The following is a 26,934-nucleotide window of genomic DNA, read 5'->3' as shown; positions in this document are numbered from 1 at the left end:
AAGAGGACTCTGATATTTTGAAAGATGAGACATTGAGGATTTATCAGGTTTCAGGTAAGACCCAAATGCAGACTGTGTTGAAGTAACTATGTTTATTACAGCAACAGGGGCAGCCAAACGACAGGTCAAGGCAGACAGAGGTTGATAATCCAGAGGTACAGGATGGCAGGCAGGCTCAGGGTCTGGGGCAGGCAGAGTGGTCTGGCAGGCGGGCTCAGAGTCAATACCAGGTACTGTACTCAGGTACTGTACTCGATACCATCTACTGCATCTTGCCTATGCCGTTCTGTACCATCACTCATTCATATATCTTTATGTACATATTCTTTATCCCTTTACACTTGTGTGTATAAGGTAGTAGTTTTGGAATTGTTAGGTTAGATTACTCGTTGGTTATTACTGCATTGTCGGAACTAGAAGCACAAGCATTTCGCTACACTCACATTAACATCTGCTAACCATGTGTATGTGACAAATACATTTGATTTGATTTGAGAGTCAGGACAGGCAAGGGTCAAAACCAGGAGGGCAAGAAAGAGAGACTGGAGAAAACAGGCGCTGAGACAAAACGTTGGGTGACTTGACGAATTGGCACAGACAGAGAACACAGGTATAAGTACCCAGGGGATAATGGGGAAGATGGGCAACAGCTGAAAGGGGGTGAAGACGAGCAGAAGGACAGGTGAAACAAATCAGGGCGTGACATGATTATAATAAATGCCACTTTGATGTCATACAGTCTAAATATGCACTTCACATTTCCATATCATAAAACTCATGTCATATACAGTGTCAATGTTTATGATCACTATGTTACAAGATGACATGGTGTCATGTCCTGGGTCCTGTGTTTGTCTATTGTGAAGAAAATTTGCCACGGAACACGCACCTGAATGCACACGATTCCTCAAACAAAACAACTACTAATGTGCATACTCTAGTTCCTCAACAGCACAGCTAGGAAATCTAAACAAAAAGCTCCTTATAGTTGAAGATTATTCTTAGAGGCAGAAAAGTGCATTGAAATTACTTAGGATCTGTGCACACTTTGGAGAGGTGTGTGGTCACTTGAAGACACTAGTTAGCATTCACACTCAAAGGCTTGTAATATTGTTTTGTGTTATGTTGCACCTACTCCACTTTTTCCAGGAATAGTCTTATGTTACTGAATAGTCTTATGTTACTGTAAATGCGGCGAAAAGTACAGTAAATATAAAATGCACATAAAATCAACAGTGTAATATTTGGTCGAATAATCTTCCCATGATCTCCAAACGGTTCCTTTTCAATTGCTACCATGTTTGCAAATGCCTTTCATATTTCTTCTGTAATAAACATTTTGATTTAGCCCTATCCATGTAAGCCACAAGTGTAAAGTTTTAATCAACTACCATTACATCATTGAGGCTAGAAATATTGTGGGAGGTTTTGGAGAATGTTCTCAGTAAGCGGTGAAAGACTATAGCCTAGCTCCCTATTGCTTTCCGCTGGGGGCGTATAGATAAACTGGGGCCAGTGGAGAAGAGAAGATGACATCACAAGGACATGAACCAGTGTCTGCGGAATGCGAGCAGTAGGAGTAAGTGGGAGAGAAAATCAAAGGTGAATGTGGAATCTGACGCTAAGCTTGTCTAATTTCAATAGTTTTATGGATCAGGGTCTATATCTATCGCTCTGCTTGCATAACATTTAATGTACTTTTCAGCACAGATGTGAACACAACCTGACTGCTGTAAAAGAGGGGTCTCCTGATTTATTTGTGCTTAATGTTTGGAGACGGCTTCCAGGAAGAAAATATGTGTTTGATTGACAAAAGAGGGGGAGGTTTGTTCAGTCTCCTTTGAACATGTTTGCCTTCAAAGAAAAGCAGCAACAGTATTGAGTGACAAGGCTCTTTGTAAAGAAGTGCATTTTGCTTTTAGAATCACTAGAGAACCTTGACGTTCATACAGAACCAACATCAGCAAGCATAGAGTGGCGTCAATCTCCTCTTCTATGATTGGGGTTAAAGCACGGTTCCCATGTCGGGAGTTAGAAAATAGTTGAAGCGGCTAAAAGCATCGATTCCAGGAAGGACTCAATTGATCTCGTTGTTGGTCGATGAAAATGTTTGGGGGGGGGTGTTATTTTTAACCGTGTGATTCTACAGTATCGTTTGACCGCCTGTTGCTCTCTTTTTCTTTCATTCTTTTGGTCAGTCTATCACATAGTCATTACGTCGGTCACCTCTACACTAGGAAGCACACCTACATTCTGTAAGACACTCTGTTCAGTGTGTGTCATGCATGTGTATGTGCCGTTATTGTAAGTCATTTGTATTTGATAATACTTTTGGCCAGAGGGAATGGGGGGGTTTGGAATCTCCTGAATTTCCCACAGATTCAGTCAGTGACCGATAGATCTGTCAACCTCTTGTTTCTTATACTAAAGGCAGTTACTCCTGAGTGTGACTAATGGTGTTAAAATAAACGAATCAAGAGCAGGGATCCCCAGTAAAAATCTGTTTTTTTATCACTACATATCCAGCCCTCATATTTAGTATCCCAATAAGTATTTACCATTTTCTTCTCAGTACAACCAGGGCTACAAGTAAAACAAATAATTGTACTTACAAAGTTGCATTCACAAGTATTATTGACTAATGTCAAGAAAGAAATGAGGTCCACCAAACAATAACCTAATAGAAAAATATCCTACAGAAATTGTTATCTTAGTGGGAAATGAATATGTAAATGAAATACCAATAATGAGGCTATATAAAGGGTGTAGCGGTACCGAGTCAATGTGCGGGGTTACAGGTTAGTCGAGGTCATTTGTACATGTAGGTAGAGGTAAAGTAACTTTGCATAGAAAATAAATAGCGAGTAGCAGCAGTGTAAAAACAAAGGAGGGGGTCAATGTAAATAGTCCGGGTAGCCATTTGATTAATTGTTCAGCAGTCTTATGGCTTGGAGGTAGAAGCTGTTAAGGAGCCTTTTGGACCTAGACTTGACGCTCCGGTGCCACTTGCCATGCGGTGGCAGAAAGAATAGTAATGAATAAAAAAAATGCTGGGCAGGGCATGCCCAGAGCTTGTGACTGAGCAGTCCCAGAGCGGCTCCACTCTGCTCACATCCTTTGGCGAATGCAAAAGAAATATACAAATTCAATGAAAAAAAAACTGCAGTCTGTAGCTCAGACAGACTATGTTCGAAAGGGGTTGGAAGCAGTAAATCACGGCTGTGATGCCACAGGACTCATCCCTAATTAATACACAGCAATATCTATTCATCATGTCTATGTCTTCTGCTTTCCCCTATTACTGCAGAAGACTAATCAAGTTCGCCTTGGAGCCAGACCTGTTTTGTGCTAACATTCAACTCCTTGCGACTCTGTGTCATATGCCAAACAAAACAGGTCTCAATTCCAGGACATAATCAAGTTGCTTCACACAAGGGGTTGGAGACGTTTTGAAAAAATTAAGAAATTCAAGCATAACTATTCAATGGAGATTGAAATTCTTGAATTTAAATGTGTAGTTTAAGGGCCCTATTCAATTAACTGGTGAGTTTTCAAGGAGCAGTCAAATATAGCATGCTTCTTGTGCAGTTTAATGTATGTTTGTTTATGGTAGATATCAGGTTGATGATTATATTAACCTACTATTACTACAAAGCAAGAATATGTTGTTTCACTCACCCAACAGAGATCCTAATTATCCCAACAGAGATCCCAATTATCCCAACAGAGATCACAAATATCCCCAAAGAGATCCCAATTATAATTGAATTGATTTAAACCTGAATTTCAAATCGTGAACATAAAGATTACCTCAACATGTTCTGGCACGATTTTGAAAAGTTAAATTACTTGTTTTACTACATTATTCCCAGTGTTTATTGCCAGTGGTTTTTAATGTTTGTCTTGAGGTGGTCGAAACAGCCAAACATTTTATGCAATCCGGACCCTATGGAGGCTGGTGTTGGAAACTGCTAATCTGTTAGATAATGATCTCATTAGGATTTAAACCAGTGGTCAACAGCCGGTCGATTGAGATCGACTGATTGATCTTCAAGGCATTCCTAGTGTATCACCAAAAATGTCTGTAAAAAAGCCAATGATAAAGCCTTGCACTTTTTTATCAGTCTTGTGCTGTTGACATTAGGTGCACTTGATTCAGAAGCCTTGCGCTCCTGATAGGCAAAGTGTTCCCATTTTAGACCATCTCATTTGTCTGACAGGAATAACTCCACCTACCTGGCGGACCATGAGAGCTAAATCAAGTGTGCCTACTGCGCTGGCCAATCGGATAGCTCAAATCACCGTGCCTACAGCTTCCACAACCCCACAGCAAACATTGATGCTAGCCTAGCTGAGATGTCATAACTTTTAAAGCCATGACCAGAGAAAGACTGTCAAAGAATACAGCAAAGAGCTGCTGTTTTTATAAGTGAGTTCATGTTTAAGTTTTTACTCAACACTGTCGACACTGTTTTTATTCAACACTTTTACAAAACATAAAATGTGCTTCTCCTTACTTCCACTCATGCTTCAGCTGCAGTGAATGAGTAGCCATGGATCAGTAGACTGTATCCCAGTGGCGTGTATTTATGGATGCCAAGGGAAGCCAGGCTTCCCCCCCGAAAATTAACAATAAAAAAAACACAACATAAATTATATTTGTCTCTCTGTGTTTCATCATTTTCATTCAATTCCAAGAGGCTGAATGTGTCTCACCGGAAAAAAGCATCCGAGCGAGCGAATAAGCCCCCCCCCTGTCTCTGTATCCCATCCATCTGATGCTGTCTGGTCAAAAAGAGTATGACATTGTTGTCGCCCGTAGCATTGAATGCAAGGGAAGCCAGCGAGCGTTTGGAATCCCTTGATTAAAAAAATGATAAAATAATAGCCATTGAGCTAAACTGAGTGAACACAACTGTGAATAGTGTTGGCGCACCAAAAAAAAGTGTCAAGGGAAACCAGTTTGAATTGTGCTTCACTCCAATTACATCGAGAGCAATATGTCATTGACAGAAACAACTTAAATTGTTGCATCTCATTGTGGTGTTGTCCTCCACTAGCTAGCTAGCTAAAATTGTCCCTTTCTTAAAATAGTCATAGTTGGAGATAAGGATTTGGACTTGTGGTTTTACTTAATTCTCTGTAATTCTCTGGCCAATGATTATAATGGCGATTCTGTTCCAAACATACATTGTGCCCCTGGCTTGAGAGGATGGAAGTTCAATATGTAGCGAGATGTAGAAGACTAATGTTAACTAGCTAACGTTTCCCATGAAAGGAAGTTAGGCTTGCGAGCAAGCATTTTAGCCAGGTGGCCTAGGACAACAAAATCTAAGTGTGTGTACTGTATGACAGAGTCATAGACAGTTGGTCAACATGAAAAAGAGGGGAAGATATTGATGTTTCTCTACAAGTAGGGTGAGTCAAAATGTTTTTTTCTACTTGCACAGACACACATACAGAGAAATCAGAACAATGGACAGTCACGTCATATTTAGCTTACGTTGATTGGACTAAATTTATTTTGGTGCCTTTTAGTTGTCACTGTATTAGACTAAGCATAGGTGATTTGATGAAGTCTAAATGTAACTGGAATAGTGGAGGTTGTAATATGGCTTTTTTTTGGGGCTTCCCCAGTGACTTTACCCACACACCACTACTGCTGTGTCCCCTCTCTTGTCAGTCTCCCCGAAGGAAAGGAGAGAGCAGGGCACGTGAGAGGCGAACCCTCTGCTGCTCTCTCATTCCGCTGGTAGGCCTATGATTAGTACAGTAAAATAAAAAATACAATTATTTCAATTTATGCTCCGCTGTATTTCGGAAGTGATACAACACCTGATCTATTTTGTTATCAAAGCTCGAGTTTTGAAATATAAGAAGGTCTGAGTAGAACAATATTGGCAGGCCAGTCATATAGCCTATATGCTGTGATAATGTATTAGGCCTGCTGCACAAACCTCATTCCTACGTAATGGTTTTTATTTCGGTTAATGTTACATATGCTTACATTTTTTAAGTCATGTTTAAAAAGAAATCTGAGCGGGTAGATCTTGGTTTGCTTTTTGACTCAGAAAGTGATCTTGACTCAAAAAAGGTTGGTGACCACTGATTTAAACTGACTTCAATCAATGAGTGAACGTATTTCATGGCCCTAAAAATATAGTTGGCGCTACTTTAGTTTGCATTGGTTGAAGCTCAATGTTAAATTAAAATCTCTGAGCCATCATATCTAAGCCAATATGACACCAATGTCGATGACAATTGGCAAAATCAACTTGATTGGAGGTACACAATCTTGTCATGTTTCGTCCAGGCCGTTACCGAGAACCACTATATTGTATTTTTGACAGGGTCTTTGCATTAGGTTGGGGCAATTTACTGACGACCTGATCTCAAATTCGAGATTTCAGATTAAGACCATTAGACTTAGATCCATTTGGACTGAGTACATTGGTAGGTTTTTATTAAATTCACAATATATTCATAATATTGTCCCCATTCTGCCAAAAATAACAACAACGATGTGCTATCTATTTGTAGCATTTCTGACAATACTAACATCTTTTCAGCTGAATCTCAGAGTTCTACAACTGGGTCAAGTAACTCAATTACTGCGCAACTGTCACTTTCTGACCTTAGTTTTTTTGTTATGTCTTTGTTTTAGTATGGTCAGGGCGTGAGTTGGGTGGGTTGTCTATGTTAGTTTTTCTATGTTGTGGTTTTGTGTTTGGCCTGGTATGGTTCTCAATCAGGGGCAGGTGTCGTTCGTTGTCTCTGATTGAGAATCATACTTAGGTATCCTTTTCCCACCTGTGTTTTGTGGGTGATTGTTTTCTGCTGAGTGTTTGTATCTGCAGCAGACAGAACTGTTTTGGTTTCGTTCGTTCACGTTGTTGTTTTTGTTCAGTGTTCTATTACTTTATTAAAAATATGGACACTTTCCACGCTGTGCATTGGTCCTCACCTTCTTCCACTGCCAACGGCCGTTACAGCAACTGTACCAATTGGATGAGAAGCAACAGGAAGGTAGCTAGCTAGCTAGGTTTATTTTGCTATGGATGGTTTTTCATATGGCTGTGTCATGTGTGTAAGCTGCTGACCTGGACACTTCTGCGTAATCAGAGCACAAACAAATAAGATAACGAATGTCCTTGACTGCTACTGTATCCAGTTAGTTCATTTATATTACATGTACACACACCAGACAGACGTGTTGTTGTTGTTAACGTTACGAGATCCAGAGCAAATCCCCTAGCCCTAGCTCCTCTGCCAAAGCAATTTTATAATCCACATTTGCGCTGACTGATCAACACACTGTCAATTTACTTTTCAATGTGTTCCCAAAAACGGGAAATCACCATCCACAAGTAAAAAGTAGCAGGGGTGTGGTTTGCTCACAAAGCATCCAGGTAAAACAACAACAGCATAATGATTGTTGCTCGCTTGCGCGACCTGTGCACAGTCAAAAGAAATTGCCATGTTTTACTAACTTGGTTAGCAATGTGATAAAATGAAACATTTTTCAACAGATCAGCTATATATATATATATATATATATATTTTTTTTTTTTACCCCCTTTTTCGTGGTATCCAATTGTTGGTAGCTACTATCTTGTCTCATCGCTACAACTCCTGTACGGGCTCGGGAGAGATGAAGGTCGATAGTCATGCGTCCTCCGATATACAACCCAACCAACTGCTTCTTAACACAGCGCACATCCAACCCGGAAGCCAGCCGCACCAATGTGTCGGAGGAACCACCGTTTACCTGGCAACCTTGGTTAGCGCGCACTGCGCCCGGCCCGCCACAGGAGTCGCTGGTGCGCGATGAGACAAGGATACCCCTACCGGCCAAACCCTCCCTAATCCGGACGACGCTAGGCCAATTGTGCATCGCCCCACGGACCTCCCGGTCGCGGCCGGTTGCGACAAAGCCTGGGCACGAACCCAGAGTCTCTGGTGGCACAGCTGGCACTGCACTGCGCCACCCGGGAGGCCCCCAGATCAGCTGTTTTTGACCAAAAAAAAATACCAAGCAAGGAATGCATTCCAGGTAACTACCTCATGAAGCTGGTTGAGAGAAAGCCAAGAGTGTGCAAAGCTGTCATCAAGGCAAAGGGTGGCTACTTTAAAGAATCTCAAATATAAAATATAGTCTGATTTCTTTAACACTGTTTTGGTTACTACTTGATTCAATATGTGTTATGTCATAGTTTTGATGTCTTCACTATTATTCTACAATGTAGATAAAAGTAAAGCCAAACCCTTGAATGAGTAGGTGTGTCCAAACTTTTGACTGGTACTGTATAGATATATTTTTCTCACAAAGGTAGTCTTGTTTTAGCTGACCGATATAGCCATCTGTAGCCCGGGAACAAATTCTCAATTCCCAATCATCTTCCCGCGGCTATTGATTCAGTACACATACAGTACATTGTAGCCTACTCATATGTGTTAGTTTCATTTAGTTGATGTTATAAATATGAACCGGTATGAAAATAAAGCACATAGCATATTGAGGTGAGATCAAGGTTTGATGAAAACTATTTAAAGGTGTAGGCTCTACAAAGTATTCTATTACAGTTTCAGGGTCAGACCTCTCGACCTTCTTAAAGTTCCCTGATTACCTCATTTGAAATATACTCACTAGAGGTGGAAGTGAAACTTGCCTATTGAGGAACTAGGCTAAATCATGATTTGAATGGAATGAAAAAACATTGTAGTCAGATCTCCCTTTTATATTGGTTCTGTAATATATATACCGTGCAAAAAAGAAAAAGTATTCATCCCCCTTGGCGTTTTTCCTATTTTGTTGCATTACAACCTGAAGGAAAAAGGAAACCGCACACTGCTCTTGATAGTATCACTGATCTTTAATAAGCTTTACGTATCGGCCTCACGGCCTTCGTCAGAGCTTTTGAGTTTTTTTTAAATTAGCACCCTTATGTAGACCTATGTAGGCCTAGCCCCACCCACATCCCTTCCACACATGGAAAGGGGTGGGAGGCGAAGGAAAAACAAATAAATGCTACCAAATATGACAATATGCATTTCATAAATATTCAAACAATGTAAATAAGACGTGTTTAACACGTCTGTAAAACCACAGTGAGGACATAGCAAGTTTTCATTAATCATTGGGTACATCGTACGAAAAACAGAGTAATCTTAAATAGGGGCATAATTCATGTTCAAATTCACAACATAACATTTCATCATTAAGTCCTTTAGGAAATAATGTCTGGAGGGTGACAATCCCAAAACATTCTCTTTTACTCAGAGTATTATTAATATCATCTCCCCTGTCTGATATCTTAACTTTCTCTATGCCGCAACATCTAAAGGTAGAAATGTCATGCTTTAGGTCATTAAAATGTACTGCGACTGGATAATCCCTGTATTTTCTCCTGATTGAACGTTTATGTTTACTGATTCTCTGTTTGAGAGAACGAGAGGTTTTATCTACACAGCACAGCCCTCATGGACATGCAATAATGTAAATAACATGGGTGGTGGAACACGTAATAATGTCATTTATTTGGAACCGTTTTCCTGCATGAGGGTTGCAGAAATGTTCACTTCATCATATTGTTGCACTGTGCGCATCCTCTGCATTTATAGCTACCATTTGGAAGAGGGCGTAAAAGAGCCTGGCTGATTTTCTTTTGTGGCTGGCAGTTGGCATGAACCAATTTATCATGTAAATTGCGACCTCTCCTATACACAATAAGTGGTGGATTTTTAAATTCAGCTGGCAAAACTGGGTCCGATGATAAAATATGCCAGTGTTTCTTGACCACATCTCCCAATTTTTGCGAGTACAAAGTATATATATTGCAAAAATCCCAGTGTCTAGATGTGCCAAGCTTATAGAGGCATACCCCAAGAGATTTGCAGCTGTAATTGCTGCAAAAGGTGGATCTACAAAGTATTGACTTTGGTGGGTGAATAGTTATGCACGCTCAAGTTCTGTTTTTTTGTCTTATTTCTAGTTTGTTTCACAATAAAACATATTTTGGTAGGCATGTTGTGTAAATCAAATGATACAAACCCCCCAAAAATCAATTTCAAATCTATCTAGAGGATAGCGAAGGAGTCAGGTGCAGGACACAGGTGCAGGACACAGGTGCAGGACACTGGTGCAGGACACTGGTGCAGGACACAGGTGCAGGACACAGGCATAGGAGTCAGGTGCAGGACACAGGTGCAGGACACAGGTGCAGGACACTGGTGCAGGACACAGGCGAAGGACACATGCGAAGGAGTCAGGTGCAGGACACAGGCGAAGGAGTCAGGTGCAGGACACAGACGAAGGAGTCAGGTGCAGGACACAGGCGAAGGAGTCAGGTGCAGGACACAGGTGCAGGACACAGGCGAAGGAGTCAGGCGCAGGACACAGGTGCAGGACACAGGCGAAGGAGTCAGGTGCAGGACACAGGTGCAGGACACAGGCAAAGGAGTCAGGTGCAGGACACAGGTGCAGGACACAGGTGCAGGACACAGGCGAAGTAGTCAGGTGCAGGACACAGGTGCAGGACACAGGTGCAGGACACAGGCGCAGGACACAGGCGAAGGACACAGGCGAAGGAGTCAGGTGCAGGACACAGGCGAAGGAGTCAGGTGCAGGACACAGGCGAAGGAGTCAGGTGCAGGACACAGGCGAAGGAGACAGGTGAAGGAGACAGGTGCAGGACACAGGCGAAGGAGTCAGGTGCAAGACACAGGCGAAGGAGTCAGGCGCAGGACACAGGCGAAGGAGTCAGGTGCAGGACACAGGCGAAGGAGTCAGGTGCAGGACACAGGCGAAGGAGTCAGGTGCAGGACACAGGCGAAGGAGACAGGTGCAGGACACAGGCAAAGGAGTCAGGTGCAGGACACAGGCGCAGGAGTCAGGTGCAGGACACAGGTGCAGAACACAGGTGCAGGACACAGGCGCAGGACACACGTAAGAGTAAAAAAACACTGTATTTACTCAATCCAAGAACCTAACAAAAATCCCGTTACAAAACAGGACTCGATCTCTAACACACGAAAGACAATCAAGCACAAAACAGAAAGGGAAACCAGAGGGTTAATAAAATAAGGAACATAATCATGAGATGGGAACCAGGTGTGTAAAACAGACAAAACAAAAGGAAAAATGAAACATGGATCGGTGGCAGCTAGAAAGCCGGTGACGTCGACCGCCGAACACCGCCCGAACAAGGAGAGGGAATAACTTTGGTGGAAGTCGTGACAAATTACAGGTTGTAAGGCAACTAAATAGGAAAAATGCCAAACGGGGGGGTGAATACTTTCGCAAGCCACTGTACTGTTTGTCCATCCAGTTTCACTGGGATTCCCATTCAGGTTCCAAAGAGGCCTTAGTGAAGAGAGAATGGACAGGTGCACGTTGTTGCACACACGACACACACACACACACACACACACACACACACACACACACACACACACACACACACACACACACACACACACACACAGCCTTAGGACACACATCCAGAGAACCGCAGAGGATTTCCTGGATGGAAAACATGTGCTCTGACTAAGGTGGTTATGTCTGGGTGGTTTATCTCATTGTCATGCCAACCTGCAGAGCAGAAAGTGTTCTGATTATTCCACTAGGTAATGAGGCCTTGGTCCCTACTCACAGACATACTGTATACTAGACTGCTGGGGATTCATTTTCTGATTAAACTCAATGTTTGTGTATACAGTAAGTGTGCACGTTCTACTGTGCATGTTGTGCTAATGGATGTAAGCAATGCTCTATACATGACTACTGTATGACTACTGGACATATGCAGTGCTCTATACATGACTACTGGATATATGCAGTGCTCTGTAGATAACTACTGGATATATGCAGTGCTCTATACATAACTACTGTATGACTACTGGATATATGCAGTGCTCTATACATGACTACTGGATATATGCAGTGCTCTATCCATAACTACTGGATATATGCAGTGCTCGATACATAACTACTGGATATATGCAGTGCTCTATACATAACTACTGGATATATGCAGTGCTCTATACATAACTACTGTATGACTACTGGACATATGCAGTGCTCTATACATGACTACTGGATATATGCAGTGCTCTATCCATAACTACTGGATATATGCAGTGCTCGATACATAACTACTGGATATATGCAGTGCTCTATACATAACTACTGGATATATGCAGTGCTCTATACATAACTACTGTATGACTACTGGACATATGCAGTGCTCTATACATGACTACTGTATGACTACTGGACATATGCAGTGCTCTATACATGACTACTGTATGACTACTGGATGTATGCAGTGCTCTATACATAACTACTGTATGACTACTGGACATATGCAGTGCTCTATACATAACTACTGTATGACTACTGGACATATGCAGTGCTCTATACATAACTACTGTATGACTACTGGATGTATGCAGTGCTCTATACATGACTACTGTATGACTACTGGATGTATGCAGTGCTCTATACATAACTACTGTATGACTACTGGATATATGCAGTGCTCTATACATAACTACTGGATGTATGCAGTGCTCTATACATGACTACTGTATGACTACTGGATGTATGCAGTGCTCTATACATGACTACTGTATGACTACTGGATGTATGCAGTGCTCTATACATAACTACTGTATGACTACTGGATATATGCAGTGCTCTATACATAACTACTGTATGACTACTGGATGTATGCAGTGCTCTATACATAACTACTGTATGACTACTGGACATATGCAGTGCTCTATACATAACTAATGTATGACTACTGGATGTATGCAGTGCTCTATACATGACTACTGTATGACTACTGGATGTATGCAGTGCTCTATACATAACTACTGGATATATGCAGTGCTCTATACATAACTACTGTATGACTACTGGACATATGCAGTGCTCTATACATAACTACTGGATGACTACTGGACATATGCAGTGCTCTATACATGACTACTGGACATATGCAGTGCTCTATACATGACTACTGTATGACTACTGGATGTATGCAGTGCTCTATACATAACTACTGAATATATGCAGTGCTCTATACATAACTACTGGATGTATGCAGTGCTCTATACATAACTACTGGATATATGCAGTGCTCTATACATAACTTCTGGATATATGCAGTGCTCTATACATAACTACTGGATGTATGCAGTGCTCTATACATAACTACTGTATGACTACTGGATGTATGCAGTGCTCTATACATGACTACTGGATGTATGCAGTGCTCTATACATAACTACTGGATGTATGCAGTGCTCTATACATAACTACTGTATGACTACTGGATGTATGCAGTGCTCTATATATGGCTGCTATGTGACAAGTGCTTGCTTGCTTCATTTTGTCAAATTGTGTTGCCTTGGCAACCACACAGTCCATCTCATCTGCTTTGCTGTGTGCTGCTGCATTGTAAGGAGAGAGAGAATGAGAGAGAGTGAAGAAGATAATGCGAGAGAGAACAAGAGAGAGCGAAAGAGAGAGGGAGAACTAGAGAGAAAGAATGAGCGTGAGCTGGCCAAGGTTTTGGATGTTATACAGCAGGTACAGTATGAACCGTGACTGTTTTCCAAGAGTGGCAGCCAACAAGCAGTACTGCCACTGTCCTACTATCCTCAAGTCAGCCAACATAGAGCTATAGATTAGCCTGTCATATCGTCTGTATGTTAGGGGTTAGCGATTTGCCAGGGCTTCACTCAGCTTTTCCCTTCCTCTACTGAGCCAGTCTGCTGAGTTTCACTAGGCTATTCCCTTCCTCTACTCTACTGACTCAGTCTGTTGAGTTTCATTAGGCTATTCCCTTCCTCTACTGAGCCAGTCTGTTGAGTTTCACTCTGCTATTCCCTTCCTCTACTGAGCCAGTCTGTTGAGTTTCACTCTGCTATTCCCTTCCTCTACTGAGCCAGTCTGTTGAGTTTCACTAGGCTATTCCCTTCCTCTACTCTACTGAGCCAGTCTGTTGAGTTTCACTCTGCTATTCCCTTCCTCTACTGAGCCAGTCTGTTGAGTTTCACTCTGCTATTCCCTTCCTCTACTGAGCCAGTCTGTTGAGTTTCACTAGGCTATTCCCTTCCTCTACTCTACTGAGCCAGTCTGCTGAGTTTCACTAGGCTATTCCCTTCCTCTACTGAGCCAGTCTGTTGAGTTTCACTAGGCTATTCCCTTCCTCTACTCTACTGACTCAGTCTGCTGAGTTTCACTAGGCTATTCCCTTCCTCTACTGACTCAGTCTGCTGAGTTTCACTAGGCTATTCCCTTCCTCTACTCTACTGACTCAGTCTGCTGAGTTTCACTAGGCTATTCCCTTCCTCTACTGACTCAGTCTGCTGAGTTTCACTAGGCTATTCCCTTCCTCTACTGACTCAGTCTGCTGAGTTTCACTAGGCTATTCCCTTCCTCTACTCTACTGACTCAGTCTGCTGAGTTTCACTAGGCTATTCCCTTTCCTCTACTGACTCAGTCTACTGAGTTTCACTGAGGCTATTCATCTCTGACTCAGTCTGAGTTTCACTAGGCTATTCCCTTCCTCTACTGAGCCAGTCTGTTGAGTTTCACTAGGCTATTCCCTTCCTCTACTCTACTGACTCATCTCTGTTGAGTTTCACTAGGCTATTCCCTTCCTCTACTCTACTGACTCATCTCTGTTGAGTTTCACTAGGCTATTCCCTTCATCTACTGACTCAGTCTGTTGAGTTTCACTCTGCTATTCCCTTCCTCTACTGACTCAGTCTGTTGAGTTTCACTAGGCTATTCCCTTCCTCTACTCTACTGACTCAGTCTGCTGAGTTTCACTAGGCTATTCCCTTCCTCTACTGACTCAGTCTGCTGAGTTTCACTAGGCTATTCCCTTCCTCTACCTCAGTCTCTGAGTTTCTCTATTCCCTTCCTCTACTGACTCAGTCTGCTGAGTTTCACTAGGCTATTCCCTTCCTCTACTCTACTGAGCCAGTCTGCTGAGTTTCACTAGGCTATTCCCTTCCTCTACTCTACTGAGCCAGTCTGCTGAGTTTCACTAGGCTATTCCCTTCCTCTACTGACTCAGTCTGCTGAGTTTCACTAGGCTATTCCCTTACTCTACTGACTCAGTCTGCTGAGTTTCACTAGGCTATTCCCTTCCTCTACTCTACTGACTCATTCTGCTGAGTTTCACTAGGCTATTCCCTTCCTCTACTGACTCAGTCTGCTGAGTTTCACTAGGCTATTCCCTTCCTCTACTCTACTGAGCCAGTCTGCTGAGTTTCACTAGGCTATTCCCTTCCTCTGAGCCAGTCATTCTCTCTCTCTTCATTGATAGCTGTGGGGTTGTTGTTCTTTTGCATTGGCAGGGGACCTGGGCAGGACAGGACAGAAAGGGGAGGGGCAGAACCAGGGACAGCAGGTCGCAGGTAGAGACTTCAGTTGGTTGGTCACATGTGGAGAAGTCACAGGAATGCAGGTCTCAGGTAGGGCAGGGTCAGAGACTGGATCAGGTGGGATCAAACCAGGAAGGTTAGCATCAGAGACTGGACCAGGTGGGATCAAACCAGGAAGGTTAGCATCAGAGACTGGACCGGTGGGATCAAACCAAAAAGGTTAGCATCAGAGACTGGACCAGGTGGGATCAAACCAGGAAGGTTATTATCAGAGACTGGACCAGGTGGGATCAAACCAGGAAGGTTAGCATCAGAGACTGGACCAGGTGGGATCAAACCAGGAAGGTTATTATCAGAGACTGGACCAGGTGGGATCAAACCAGGAAGGTTAGCATCAGAGACTGGACCAGGTGGGATCAAACCAGGAAGGTTATTATCAGAGACTGGACCAGGTGGGATCAAACCAGGAAGGTTATTATCAGAGACTGGACCAGGTGGGATCAAACCAGGAAGGTTAGCATCAGAGACTGGACCAGGTGGGATCAAACCAGGAAGGTTATTATCAGAGACTGGACCAGGTGGGATCAAACCAGGAAGGTTAGCATCAGAGACTGGACCAGGTGGGATCAAACCAGGAAGGTTAGGGTCAGACATGATTCCTACGATGGTCTGTCGGAGGACCTGTTGAGTTCAACAGGTCATGGCTGATATGGTGTCTTTGTGTGTTTGTGTGTGTCTGTGTGCCTGTGCGCTCGTGTGTGTGTGTATGTTTGTGAAGGTTGAAGAGGTCTTTCCTTCCATGTGAGAGACCAGTAACATGCCTTACTCCACAATAACAACAGCATGTGAAAGACAACACCAACCGTGCCAATTGTGTATAAGTACATGTTTCACATTACACACTTTTTTTTAGACTGGGTCCTCCTGAAGAGCCTTGAAAATCCTATAATGTTTTTTTCCCGAATTTTTCAGCAGTGGTTGCCATGACAACTGTGCATTTTATTTCAGGCTCTTTTGATACAGTGTGGATCAGAGTACCTACAAATTATGTATGATGATTGTGGATTTATTCATGATGGGGTTTCCTGACTACCAGCTCTCACAGGCGCACGTCAGATGTTTCTCCAATGTAAAATTTCACATTTGTTCCATACATAAAATTAAAGGTAATAAAATAACAATAATAAACAGCGAGTAGCAGCAGTGTAGAAACAAAGGGGGGGTCTGGGTGGCCATTTGATTAATTGTTCAGTAGTCTTATGGAATGGGGGTAGAAGCTGTTAAGGAGCCTATTGGACCTAGACTTGGTGCTTGGTGCTCGGATGCCGAGCAGTTGCCATACCAGGCGGTCAGGATGCTCTCGATGGTGCAGCTGTAGAAAGTTTTGAGGATCTGGGGAGCCATGCCAAATCTTTTCAGTCTCCTAAGGGAGAAAAGGTGTTGTCGTGCACTCTTCACGACTGTCTTGGTATATTTGGACCATGATAGTTTGTTGGTGGACACCAAGGAACTTAACTCTCGACCCTCTCCACTATAGCCCTGTCAATATGAATTGGGGTGTGTTCAGCCCTACTTTTCCTGTAGTCCACGATCCGCTCCTTTTGTCTTGCTCACGTTGAGGGATAGGTTGTTGTTCTGGCACCACACTGCCAGGTCTCTGACCTCCCTATAGGCTGTCTCATCATTGTTGGTGATCAGGCCTACCACTGTTGTGTCATCAGCAAACTTAATGATGGTGTTGGAGTCGTGCTTGGCCACGCAGTTATGGGTGAACAGGGAGTACGGGGGGAGGGGGGACTAAGCACGCACCCTTGAGGGGCCCCCGTGTTGAGGATCAGCGTGGCAGATGTGTTGTTGCCTTCCCTAACCACTTGGGAGCGGCCCTTCAGGAAGTCCAGGGTCCAGTTGCAGAGGGAGGTATTTAGTACCAGGGTCCTTAGCTTAGTGATAAGCTTCATGGGCACTATGGTGATAAACGCTGAGATGATGGTGTTGATGTGAGCCATGACCAAAGCGCTTCTTGGCTGCCGACGTGAGTGCTACGGTAATCATTTAGGCAGGTTACCTTTGCTTTATTGAGCACAAGGACTATGCTGGTCTGCTTGAAACATGTAGGTATTACAGACTCAGTCAGAGGGAGAGGTTGAAAATATCAGTGAAGACACTTGCCTGAGTATACGTCCTGGTAATCCGTCTAGCCCTGCGGCCTTGAGAATGTTGACCTGTTTAAAGGCCATGCTCACATCGGCGTGATCACACAGTTGTCCAGAACAGTTGGTGCTCCTATGCATGCTTCAGTGTTGCTTGCCTTGAAGCGAGCATAAAAGGAATTTAGCTCGTCTGGTAGGCTCACATCACTAGGCTGCTCGCGACTGGGTTTCCCTTTGTAGTCCATAATAGTTTGCAAGCCATGCCACGTCTGAGGAGCATCAGAGCCGGTGTAGTAGGATTCAATCATAGTCCTGTATTGACACTTTGCCTGTTTGATGGTTCGTCTGAGGGCATAGCAGGATTTCTTATAAGCGTCCGGATTAGTGTCTCGCTCCTTGAAAGTGGCAGCTCTATCCTTTAGCTCGGTGCGGATGTTGCCTGTAATGCTCCAGAGGTGATGGAAGATACCATTAGTCCCAAGCTCCTAGGTATAGTTTCAGAGGTGATGGAAGATACCATTAGTCCCAAGCTCCTAGGTATAGTTTCAGAGGTGATGGAAGATACCATTAGTCCCAAGCTCCTAGGTATAGTTTCAGAGGTGATGGAAGATACCATTAGTCCTAAGCTCCTAGGTATAGTTTCAGAGGTGATGGAAGATACCATTAGTCCTAAGCTCCTAGGTATAGTTTCAGAGGTGATGGAAGATACCATTAGTCCTAAGCTCCTAGGTATAGTTTCAGAGGTGATGGAAGATACCATTAGTCCCAAGCTCCTAGGTATAGTTTCAGAGGTGATGGAAGATACCATTAGTCCCAAGCTCCTAGGTATAGTTTCAGAGGTGATGGAACAGGAACAGATGTAGAGTGCTATGGTTTCGTTTATGGAGGAGTCATGAGGATGCTTATGGAAAAGAGGAGAGAGAGGAGATAAATAAGAGAGGGAACCTTCCTGTGGGCCTCTCCAGATCCCTAAAGCCCAGAGAATGATTAGCCTGAGTCTCGCAGCCGGGCTCAACCGGTCTTTATGGTGCTGTGCTGCACTGGTGGCCGAGTCAGAACAGCCTCTCAGCCGGGCACAACCGGTCTTTACATGGATGGAGCTGCACTGGTGGCAGAGACAGAACAGCCTATCAGCTTGGCTCAAACTGTCATTATGGAGCTGCGCTGTACTGGTGGGAGAGGCAGAACAGCCGGACTCAACCGGTCTTCACTGCACTGGTGGCAGAGACAGAACAGTCTCTCAGCCGTGCTCAACCGGTTTTTACGGTGTTGAACTGGTGATAGAGAGAAAACAGCCGGGCTCAACCGGTCATTACGGCACTGCGGGCAGAGATAGAACAGCCCCTTAGAACAACCAGTCTTTTACGACGTTGCACTGGTGGCAGAGATAGGACAGCTTCTCATCCAGGCTCAACCGGTCTTTACGCTGCTACGCTGGTGGCAGAGACTGAACAGCTAGGCTCAACCGGTTGTTACGGTGCTGTGCTGGTGGCAGAGCTTAGTTTTTCTTTTTTTTTTAACCTTTATTTAACTAGGCAAGTCAGTTAAGAACAAATTCTTATTTTCAATGACGGCATAGGAACAGTGGGTTAACTGCCTGTTCAGGGGCAGAACAACAGATTTGTACCTTGTCATCTCGGGGGTTTGAACTTGCAACCTTCCGGTTACTAGTCCAATGCTCTAACCACTAGGCTACCCTGCCGCCCCTTAAATCGGGAGGAGCCGGAACAAAAAGTGAGCGCGAGAGTGTGATGACCTGAGGAGTTCTGATGTAGCGGAACACATAAAACATAATCATAATAACCTTCATAGTAAAGCATTGCATGCATATCATCGCATTTGCGTGGTGGCATAGAGCAGTAGAGTAGAGGCACTTATAGAAGTTGCACACATGGGGAACATTTCTAGTAGCCAATGATCCGGGAAAATGTTGGCCTTTATAAACACATTTTATGCAATTCTACTTCATTTTACATGACTGGAGACTTTGGCAGAATCTTTTTTAATTACTAAACAAATTATCGAAATGGCAGGCTACTTTCACTGAAAACTGAGAATCTGAGATCAATAAAAACGACCTTGTCTCTTCTATCAATAGCCTAGGTGTGGGAAATTATAGTTTTAAAAATGCTTTCTATCTGACTCAAACCATAAACCTGGGCCAACCCAAATCAACTTTTAGAATATTAGGCCTGGGCTGAAAATCAACTATTTTTACCTTAGTTTTTTTTGAGGGGGCAGGAGAGTTAACTAAAAGGCAACTGAAATGTACTTTGATCGCTTTTATTCGAATTTTTATATTGCAAAAATTATTCTTCATGCCAAGAGAGTTACCAGATCCAACCAAATAGGTTCCGGAACAAAACAGTTAAAAATGGAGAGGTGCAGCTGAAATTAAGCACGGGCACTGCAATGGTGGCAGACACGGAACAGCCTCTTATCTGTTTCAATAGACCTGGCACAGGAGGGAGGGGCACAGCAGGCTCCTATTCAGCTTCAATAAAGTGAATATTTTCAATATTTGATCACTCCCTGCACAGCAGGAAATCCAAATTGGTAGTGTATTAGAGGTTTAAAAAGGGTTCTAAAGTCTGTCATTTCCACTTAAATGTCATACTTGATTTGCCCTAAACAAAAATGTATCAACCTCATTATATTTATCAACCCCAACATTAATTATAATCCACATAATAATTCACATTTCCTGCTGCTCAGAAACTAAACTGATCAAATTAAGATCCTACATCTGTATGTACTATATATTCAAAGTAAATAATCAAAATCTTTATTGGATTTCATGAGATTTTAAAGATACACTTCCCCAGCTCTCTTGCTGCCATTTTTGAAAGCAGCTGAAAAAACAATTGAGATTTGGAGCGATCACTTACTGCACCTGCATAAGGTGACTGAATGCATTTACACAAGTCTGAGCATTATTCTTATTACTCTCTCTCTCTGTGTGTATTTCTGTCAGACCAGCAGTATTCCCCTTGGTCCCCGTCTCGACACTTCGATGAAGGCAGACGCCACCCCGTCCCCCCAGCTAGGAACATGAAGGGCTTATCGGGCGGTCGCTCCCAGCACCAGATCCTCTCGCCCCACGGGCTAGACCAGTTCGACTACCCCCAAGACATCCATGGCATGGGTCACCATGGTGGCGCCTCCGACTCACGCCACACCTCCTACCTGCTCAGCCCCACTGAGAGCTGCCCCATGGACTACCACCACCGCTACTCACCGCGCAGCTCCATCCACTCAGACTGCATGATGATGTCCCCCGTCATGATGGCGCCCTCGTCAGTTGGCGTTGGCCCCATCGACCACGTTTCCAGCAGCACCTTCCCCAGAATGCACTACAGCACCCAATACTATGACTCAGCCACGCGTGACGACTGCGCCGCCATCACTGCCTCCGCCACCTCCCATGCTGCCGCCACTGCCGCTTCCGTTTTGCAGTACCAAGGCAGCGGCAAGAGCAACCGCATCCCGGCCAATCTGCTGGACCAGTTTGAGAAGCAGCTGCCGCTGCATCACGATGGCTTCCACACGCTGCAGTACCAGAGGGCGTCAACCACCACCACCACGGAGCAGCGCAGCGAGAGCCCCGGACGCATCCGCCACCTGGTCCACTCTGTCCAGAAGCTTTTCACAAAGTCCCATTCCCTGGAGGGATCGTCCAAGATGAACGGCACCAAGGGTGAAGGAGGAGGAGGGGGACACCACGGAGGCTCCCAACACGGCCACCATGGAGGCTCCAAGCACGGTAGCAAGCGGAGCAAGAGCAAAGAGCGCAAGGCGCACCGCTCGGGGGGCGCGGGTGGCTTCTGGAGCTCTGACGACAACCTGGACAGCGACAGCACCTACCGCACGCCCAGCGTCATGAGCCGTCACCACGGTGACTACGCCCATGCCGCCCACTGCTACCCGGATTCCATGCATCACAGTCACTTTGGGGACATGTCCCTCAAGACCTCGAAGAGCAACAACGACGTCAAGTGCTCAGCATGCGAGAGCATGGCCACGGCTCCGGAGGGGAAGTTTATGAAGAGAAGTTCCTGGTCTACGCTGACTGTCAGCCAGGCCAAGGAAGCTTACAGGAAGTCCTCCCTCAACCTGGAGAAACCCATGATGCACACAGACCTCAAGCCCTCACTACGGGCCTGTCACTATCTGCAGGTGAGTGGTGTTCAGAGCCATGGCTCTGTGGTGTGTGTGTGTGTGTGTGTGTGTGTGTGCGTGTGTGCGCGCATGCACGTGCAAACTGATACTGCTGAACAAAGATGTTGAACCTTGTCCAAAGCTTACAGTAGCTTTTATGTTGTATGTGGAATCATTCATGACAGAGGTAAAACATGACAGAGAAAATATAATAATTTCCCAATTTATCGTATCACACATCCAAATATATTATGAACAGTAGCAGCCATTGATCTCATTGATTCTTAGAAAGGACCTCCTGAGCAAAACATAATGATGGATGCATCAGTCAGCCCAGTCAGTAAAACCTCCTTGATTGAACCTGTCCTTTTCTATTCTCAGAGGAACAATTCAAGCTCCTATGTGTGAGGCCAATATACTTTATCTGTGATTCCCCATTGTGAGTTCCCTGGGGGAGCTATTGTCTATTTAGAGCGATCAATTGAGGGAATCAATGTCATGGAGGAAGAGACTGTAGATAATAGGGATGGAAGCTTCCTTGGATAACCTTCTCTATCTGGTGGGCAACTCCTGCTGTTTTTCAAACACCATGGATCTTTTTCACGCACACACGAACAGAGAGACAGAGAGAGAGAGAGAGAGAGAGGTTTAAAGTCAAATACACTCACCTGACTTAACACACAGCAGCAATAAATGATGCTATTTCCAAGTTTGACACGTTTGGGGTTTCAGACTGTTAACCTACGGACACAAGGTATAGGCTACGGTTTTCATCTTTTAAATGTTTCATTTCTATGTCAATAGTGTTCAACACTGTCTTGACATATTGGATTTGTGTAAAGTACACTTCCATAGACGTTTATATAGATGTTATTATTCATTATAGCTCTTTGTTGGACACTAACAATCTTCTGAGATAGTATTGTAAGATGATCAGGGGTTGAGTCAAGGGTATACGCTATTCACAAAATAAAGAGACGCGAAACCTGTGTTTACTGTACGTGGCTTTTTATTTTATGAATAGCGTATATCGGCGGTATTTTTTTTTTACCACTACATCCCTAATTATAATCTTGCAATGTCAGCAAATGTGATACATAAAGACCTTTAGGACCAGAGGTATCTACATGCATCTACATGCAGGTTTGTCTACTCTACACAGAGTCTACATAACATTAAGAACACCTGCTCTTTCCATGACATAGACTGAATCCTGGTAAAAGGAAGGTGTTCCTAATATTTGGTATACTCAGTGTATAGTCAGTGGCCTAATTCTGATATGTACAGGTTAGTCTATATTCAGTGACCTAATCCTGATAAGAAACAGGTTGGTCTATATTCAGTGACCTAATCCCGATAAGAAACAGGTTGGTCTATATTCAGTGACCTAATCCCGATAAGAAACAGGTTGGTCTATATTCAGTGACCTAATCCCGATAAGAAACAGGTTGGTCTATATTCAGTAACCTAGGCCTGGTAGAAGCAGAGGACTCAGAGGTAGGACAGTGATTGAGAAACGCTGAGCTGCTTCTTCCAAGGGAAGTCATTATGCTAACACGATCCAATAAGTGTCTGCTGCACCTGCTGTAGAAACGGCGAGACCACATCAAGATGATGGAGGTGAAGCCTGTTGTGTGATAAAGTGATACATTCAGGTCAAAGGTGAGGGTTTGATTGCATTACTTTCACTCCAGGCCTGACTGTCGCTTCAGTCACCCATCCTTCTGTATTATTGTGGGAGCGATATCACCCACAATATAGGCATTGATTGAAGCTAAATATTCAATTAAAATCTCCCCACCATCATATCTAAACCAATATGACACCAATCTAGATGAAGATTCGTAAATCAACTTGACTGGATGCACAGAATACATTCTAGCCTCTCATCATGAGCCGTCCGACTGTTACAGAGAACCACATACCAGATTATTTAACATGGTTTCTAGCAAACTGAGTTTTAAGAGTATTTTCTGCACCTACCTTGCTCAAATTCGAGACATCGGATTAAAATGAGACGACAGCATCCATAAAGTGACTATTGGATTTAAGAAATGTCAGATTGACTAAGTTTGTAGGTGCAACAATTTTAATTCAACGTATAATCTATTGCTCTCACATGCTAATTTCTGTTCATTAAGAACCAACGATGTGCTACCTTTTTGTAGCATTTCTGACAATGCTAACATCTTTTCAGCTGAATCTGAGTTCTACAACTGGAACCAACAATTCGGTTGCTGCTTCTCACCAGTCAGATGAGAAGCACGCTACAAGCAAAGGAATGGAATTTAGCTAGATAGGTATATTTGGTTTGCATCTTTTTTCAAAAAGGACAAAAAATCAAGAATCAATGGTGAAACGTTCAACTACAGTTTGTTTATCATATGGCTGTTTATCAGTGAATCTGACCAATACAGGCCTCTCATCTTTTTAAGTGGGAGAACTTGCACAATTGGTGGCTGACTAAATACTTTTTTGCCCCACTGTATATATTTTTAAAACATTTTCACAGGTGGAATGCCTACACCAGTATTGCACTGATATTGGTGCAGCAAATGTGATGGGATAGTCTGGAGCCTGGTAGAGAGGTAGAGTGGGCTGAATCTGTCAGTCTTCTGTACCGAGCAGACGTTTGTATCCTATCCATTCATCCACATGGCTTTTGAAGTTAGATTTAGACCAAGTATTCTCAGTAACACATCTGAAGGTCAAGCTGGTGTCCCCTGGTGATTTGCACCAGTCATTGTAACAAATGATATCCCCAGGGCCTAAACACCTCAGCATCCATGTGCTTAGAGAGTGTGACACACCTGCCTGCCTGCCTGTCTGCCTGTCTGCCTGTCTGCCTGTCTGCCTGTCTGTCTGCCTGCCTGCTTGCCTGCCTGCCTGTGCTCACCATGCAGCGTTATTGAGACGGATTAGGGTAATGGTCTGCATCCCTGTCCGGTGGGCGTGCTTCAACATCTGGCCGCCGTACATGCACCCAGTAATTGTAATGAATAAGCTGTCAAGCCTTACATATATATTTCTCCCTGAGTGCTCGCTGGCTGGGGCGATCTGCTCGCCACACTCAATAAAGTTTGATGGAATGGCTTCTTCTGTCCGGCTGTCATCTTGTATGTCTAGCACAGCTCAGGCACAGGTGGCAGGACTTTGATTCGTTCACATTATAAACTGGGTGGTTCGAGCCCTGAATGCTAATTGACTGACAGCCGTGGTATATCAGACCGTATATCACGGGTATTTGTACTGCTCTAATTACGTTGGTAACCAGTTTACAATAGTAATAAAGCACCTCTGGGTTTTGTGGTATATTACCAATATACCACGGCTAAGGGGTGTGTCCAGGCACTCCACATTGCGTCGTGCATATGAACAGTCCTTAGCCGTAGTATATTGGCCATATACCACACCCACTCAGGTCTTATTGCTTAATTAGAGACCCGGGGTGCCTGTGGCATTGGCTTTTTTGTTGTTTATCTCATTAATGCAATGTTATGGTTTCCATTTTTACTATGAGAATTATTACATACCCACACAGCCGGAAACTCCCTCCCTTCCTCTACTGGTAAACAGTCTGTTTAAGGGAGCGAACCCAATGTATTAGATGGTGGGTACTAACAAAAAGAAAAGCTGTTATCCAATGTGTGTCAAACTATTCTGAGCATTTTAGTGTTCATCATTCAAGATAGTCCATCTTAGTCTCCTAGAAACGTTTAACTCACCTGTCTATGGGTGTTGATAAAATGTATACCAACTAATGGCACCAGACCTTTTCTAGCCTAATCGAACCCAGTGGCGCAGCCAAGCGCCTCTTCATTCAGGTGTGACAACATCCACTCAGAGAATAGACAGGGGAAAGCTAACAAGCTAGCGCTGGGCTCTCATGAGCGATGCCTGCCTTGTTAACCACTGCCCCAGCTGATCAAAGACAACGCATTAGGAGAAAAAATAATACCTTTGCTTTATTGCTGTCTTTAAGCATGATTAATTTAGTTTCCACACAATCACTGTATTTTTATTCAACTCTCTCTTGTGGGAACGGAGAAACGCAGAAACAACAGATTAGTGTGAATGATAGTTTTGCTGATAGAGCTTTGAAGTGAAGATATAAGCAAGCCAGCTAATTATCCTGTTGGCTTGCGAAGTCAGGCATTGCTGAGGAGATTTGCGTTAAAAAAAAGTATATATTTTTATTTTTAAAGCTTAGCCTCTTTGCTCTCTTGTTAAGCAGTTTGGCACGCCAACATGTCCACTTAGGTCACAACAGCAGTCTGTCTGCAGTTGCCTTTTGACCCAACCTGGCCTTGCAATGCTTTAGGAAGTGTTCATCAGTATTCACCTTGTATGTAATTAGTTACATTGAATTAGATTTTCCTGATTAATGTTTTTATTTGCTGTATCCCTCCCTCACTAATCGTCAAGGCAACACTGTACTTGAGAGGTACAGGAATGTGTAGCACATAGCATCCGCACTGCCTTTCTGAGACAGAATTATTGTTGCTCCGGATTCAGAAATGCCTTGTCTTTACTTGGTCAGTGGTATTGACAGTGATTTTTGAGTATGTTGTGGAACGGTGAGGAAGGTTGTGAATTCACGCCCTGGCTGGGGTGGAATTTCCACTCTGTCACATATGCAGCTTCCTGTTGGATCCGTATCACCTCTTCTCTGAAGTCACCTGACCTGATGTTCTTTTGCTCTATACAGATTATATGCTAGAAAGGAGCCATTTATAGATCAGGTTTATGTCCACCGATGGCTGCATTTAATATACATATATGTGTGAGTGAGTGAGGTTACCTCCAGGAACAGAAAACCCAACATTCATCCTACTCTGCTCTCTCTGATAGCAGCCCAGGGACTGTTGAGGGGAAATAACCAGACAGGGCCCATGATTGGTTGGGGGGAATAACTGGCAGAGGTAGAGAGGGAGACCACTAGTGCCCCAGGCTGTTGTTCTAAGAACCACTGCTCCCCTTGTCCACTGGGGGCACAGCGTGATGGAATTTTATGTTATACATCCAGTACATACGCCTGATCATTATGCTGGACAGCTACAACATATGTGTGACATCATTAATTTGATTGGCCGTTGATGACTAATTTCATGTCAATGCCAATATGCCTTGAAATGAGTATATGTAAGATATATATGATCATCCGTCTTATTTTCAATTCGCATGTGCTGTCTACTAATGTGGATTGACTAGAACATGCCTT

At 43.7% G+C, this 26,934-nt stretch overlaps 1 protein-coding gene across 1 annotated transcript in view; it reads left to right on the top strand.

Annotated features, from left to right (window-relative positions):
• Window positions 1-20,534: 20,534 nt before the first annotated feature.
• LOC112217997 (disks large-associated protein 2) overlaps window positions 20,535-26,934 on the top strand; it is a 92,936-nt gene continuing 86,536 nt past the window's right edge. The window contains exon 1 of the mRNA XM_042300528.1: window positions 20,535-21,731. Coding sequence (XP_042156462.1) covers window positions 20,607-21,731 — 1,125 coding nt within the window. The 5' untranslated portion in view covers window positions 20,535-20,606. The remainder of the gene's footprint in view (window positions 21,732-26,934) is intronic.

Source organism: Oncorhynchus tshawytscha, linkage group LG18 (assembly GCF_018296145.1).
Source record: "Oncorhynchus tshawytscha isolate Ot180627B linkage group LG18, Otsh_v2.0, whole genome shotgun sequence".
NCBI lineage: Eukaryota > Metazoa > Chordata > Actinopteri > Salmoniformes > Salmonidae > Oncorhynchus > Oncorhynchus tshawytscha.
Note: the sequence above shows the minus strand (reverse complement) of the source record. Positions and strands in the feature narration are given on the sequence as shown.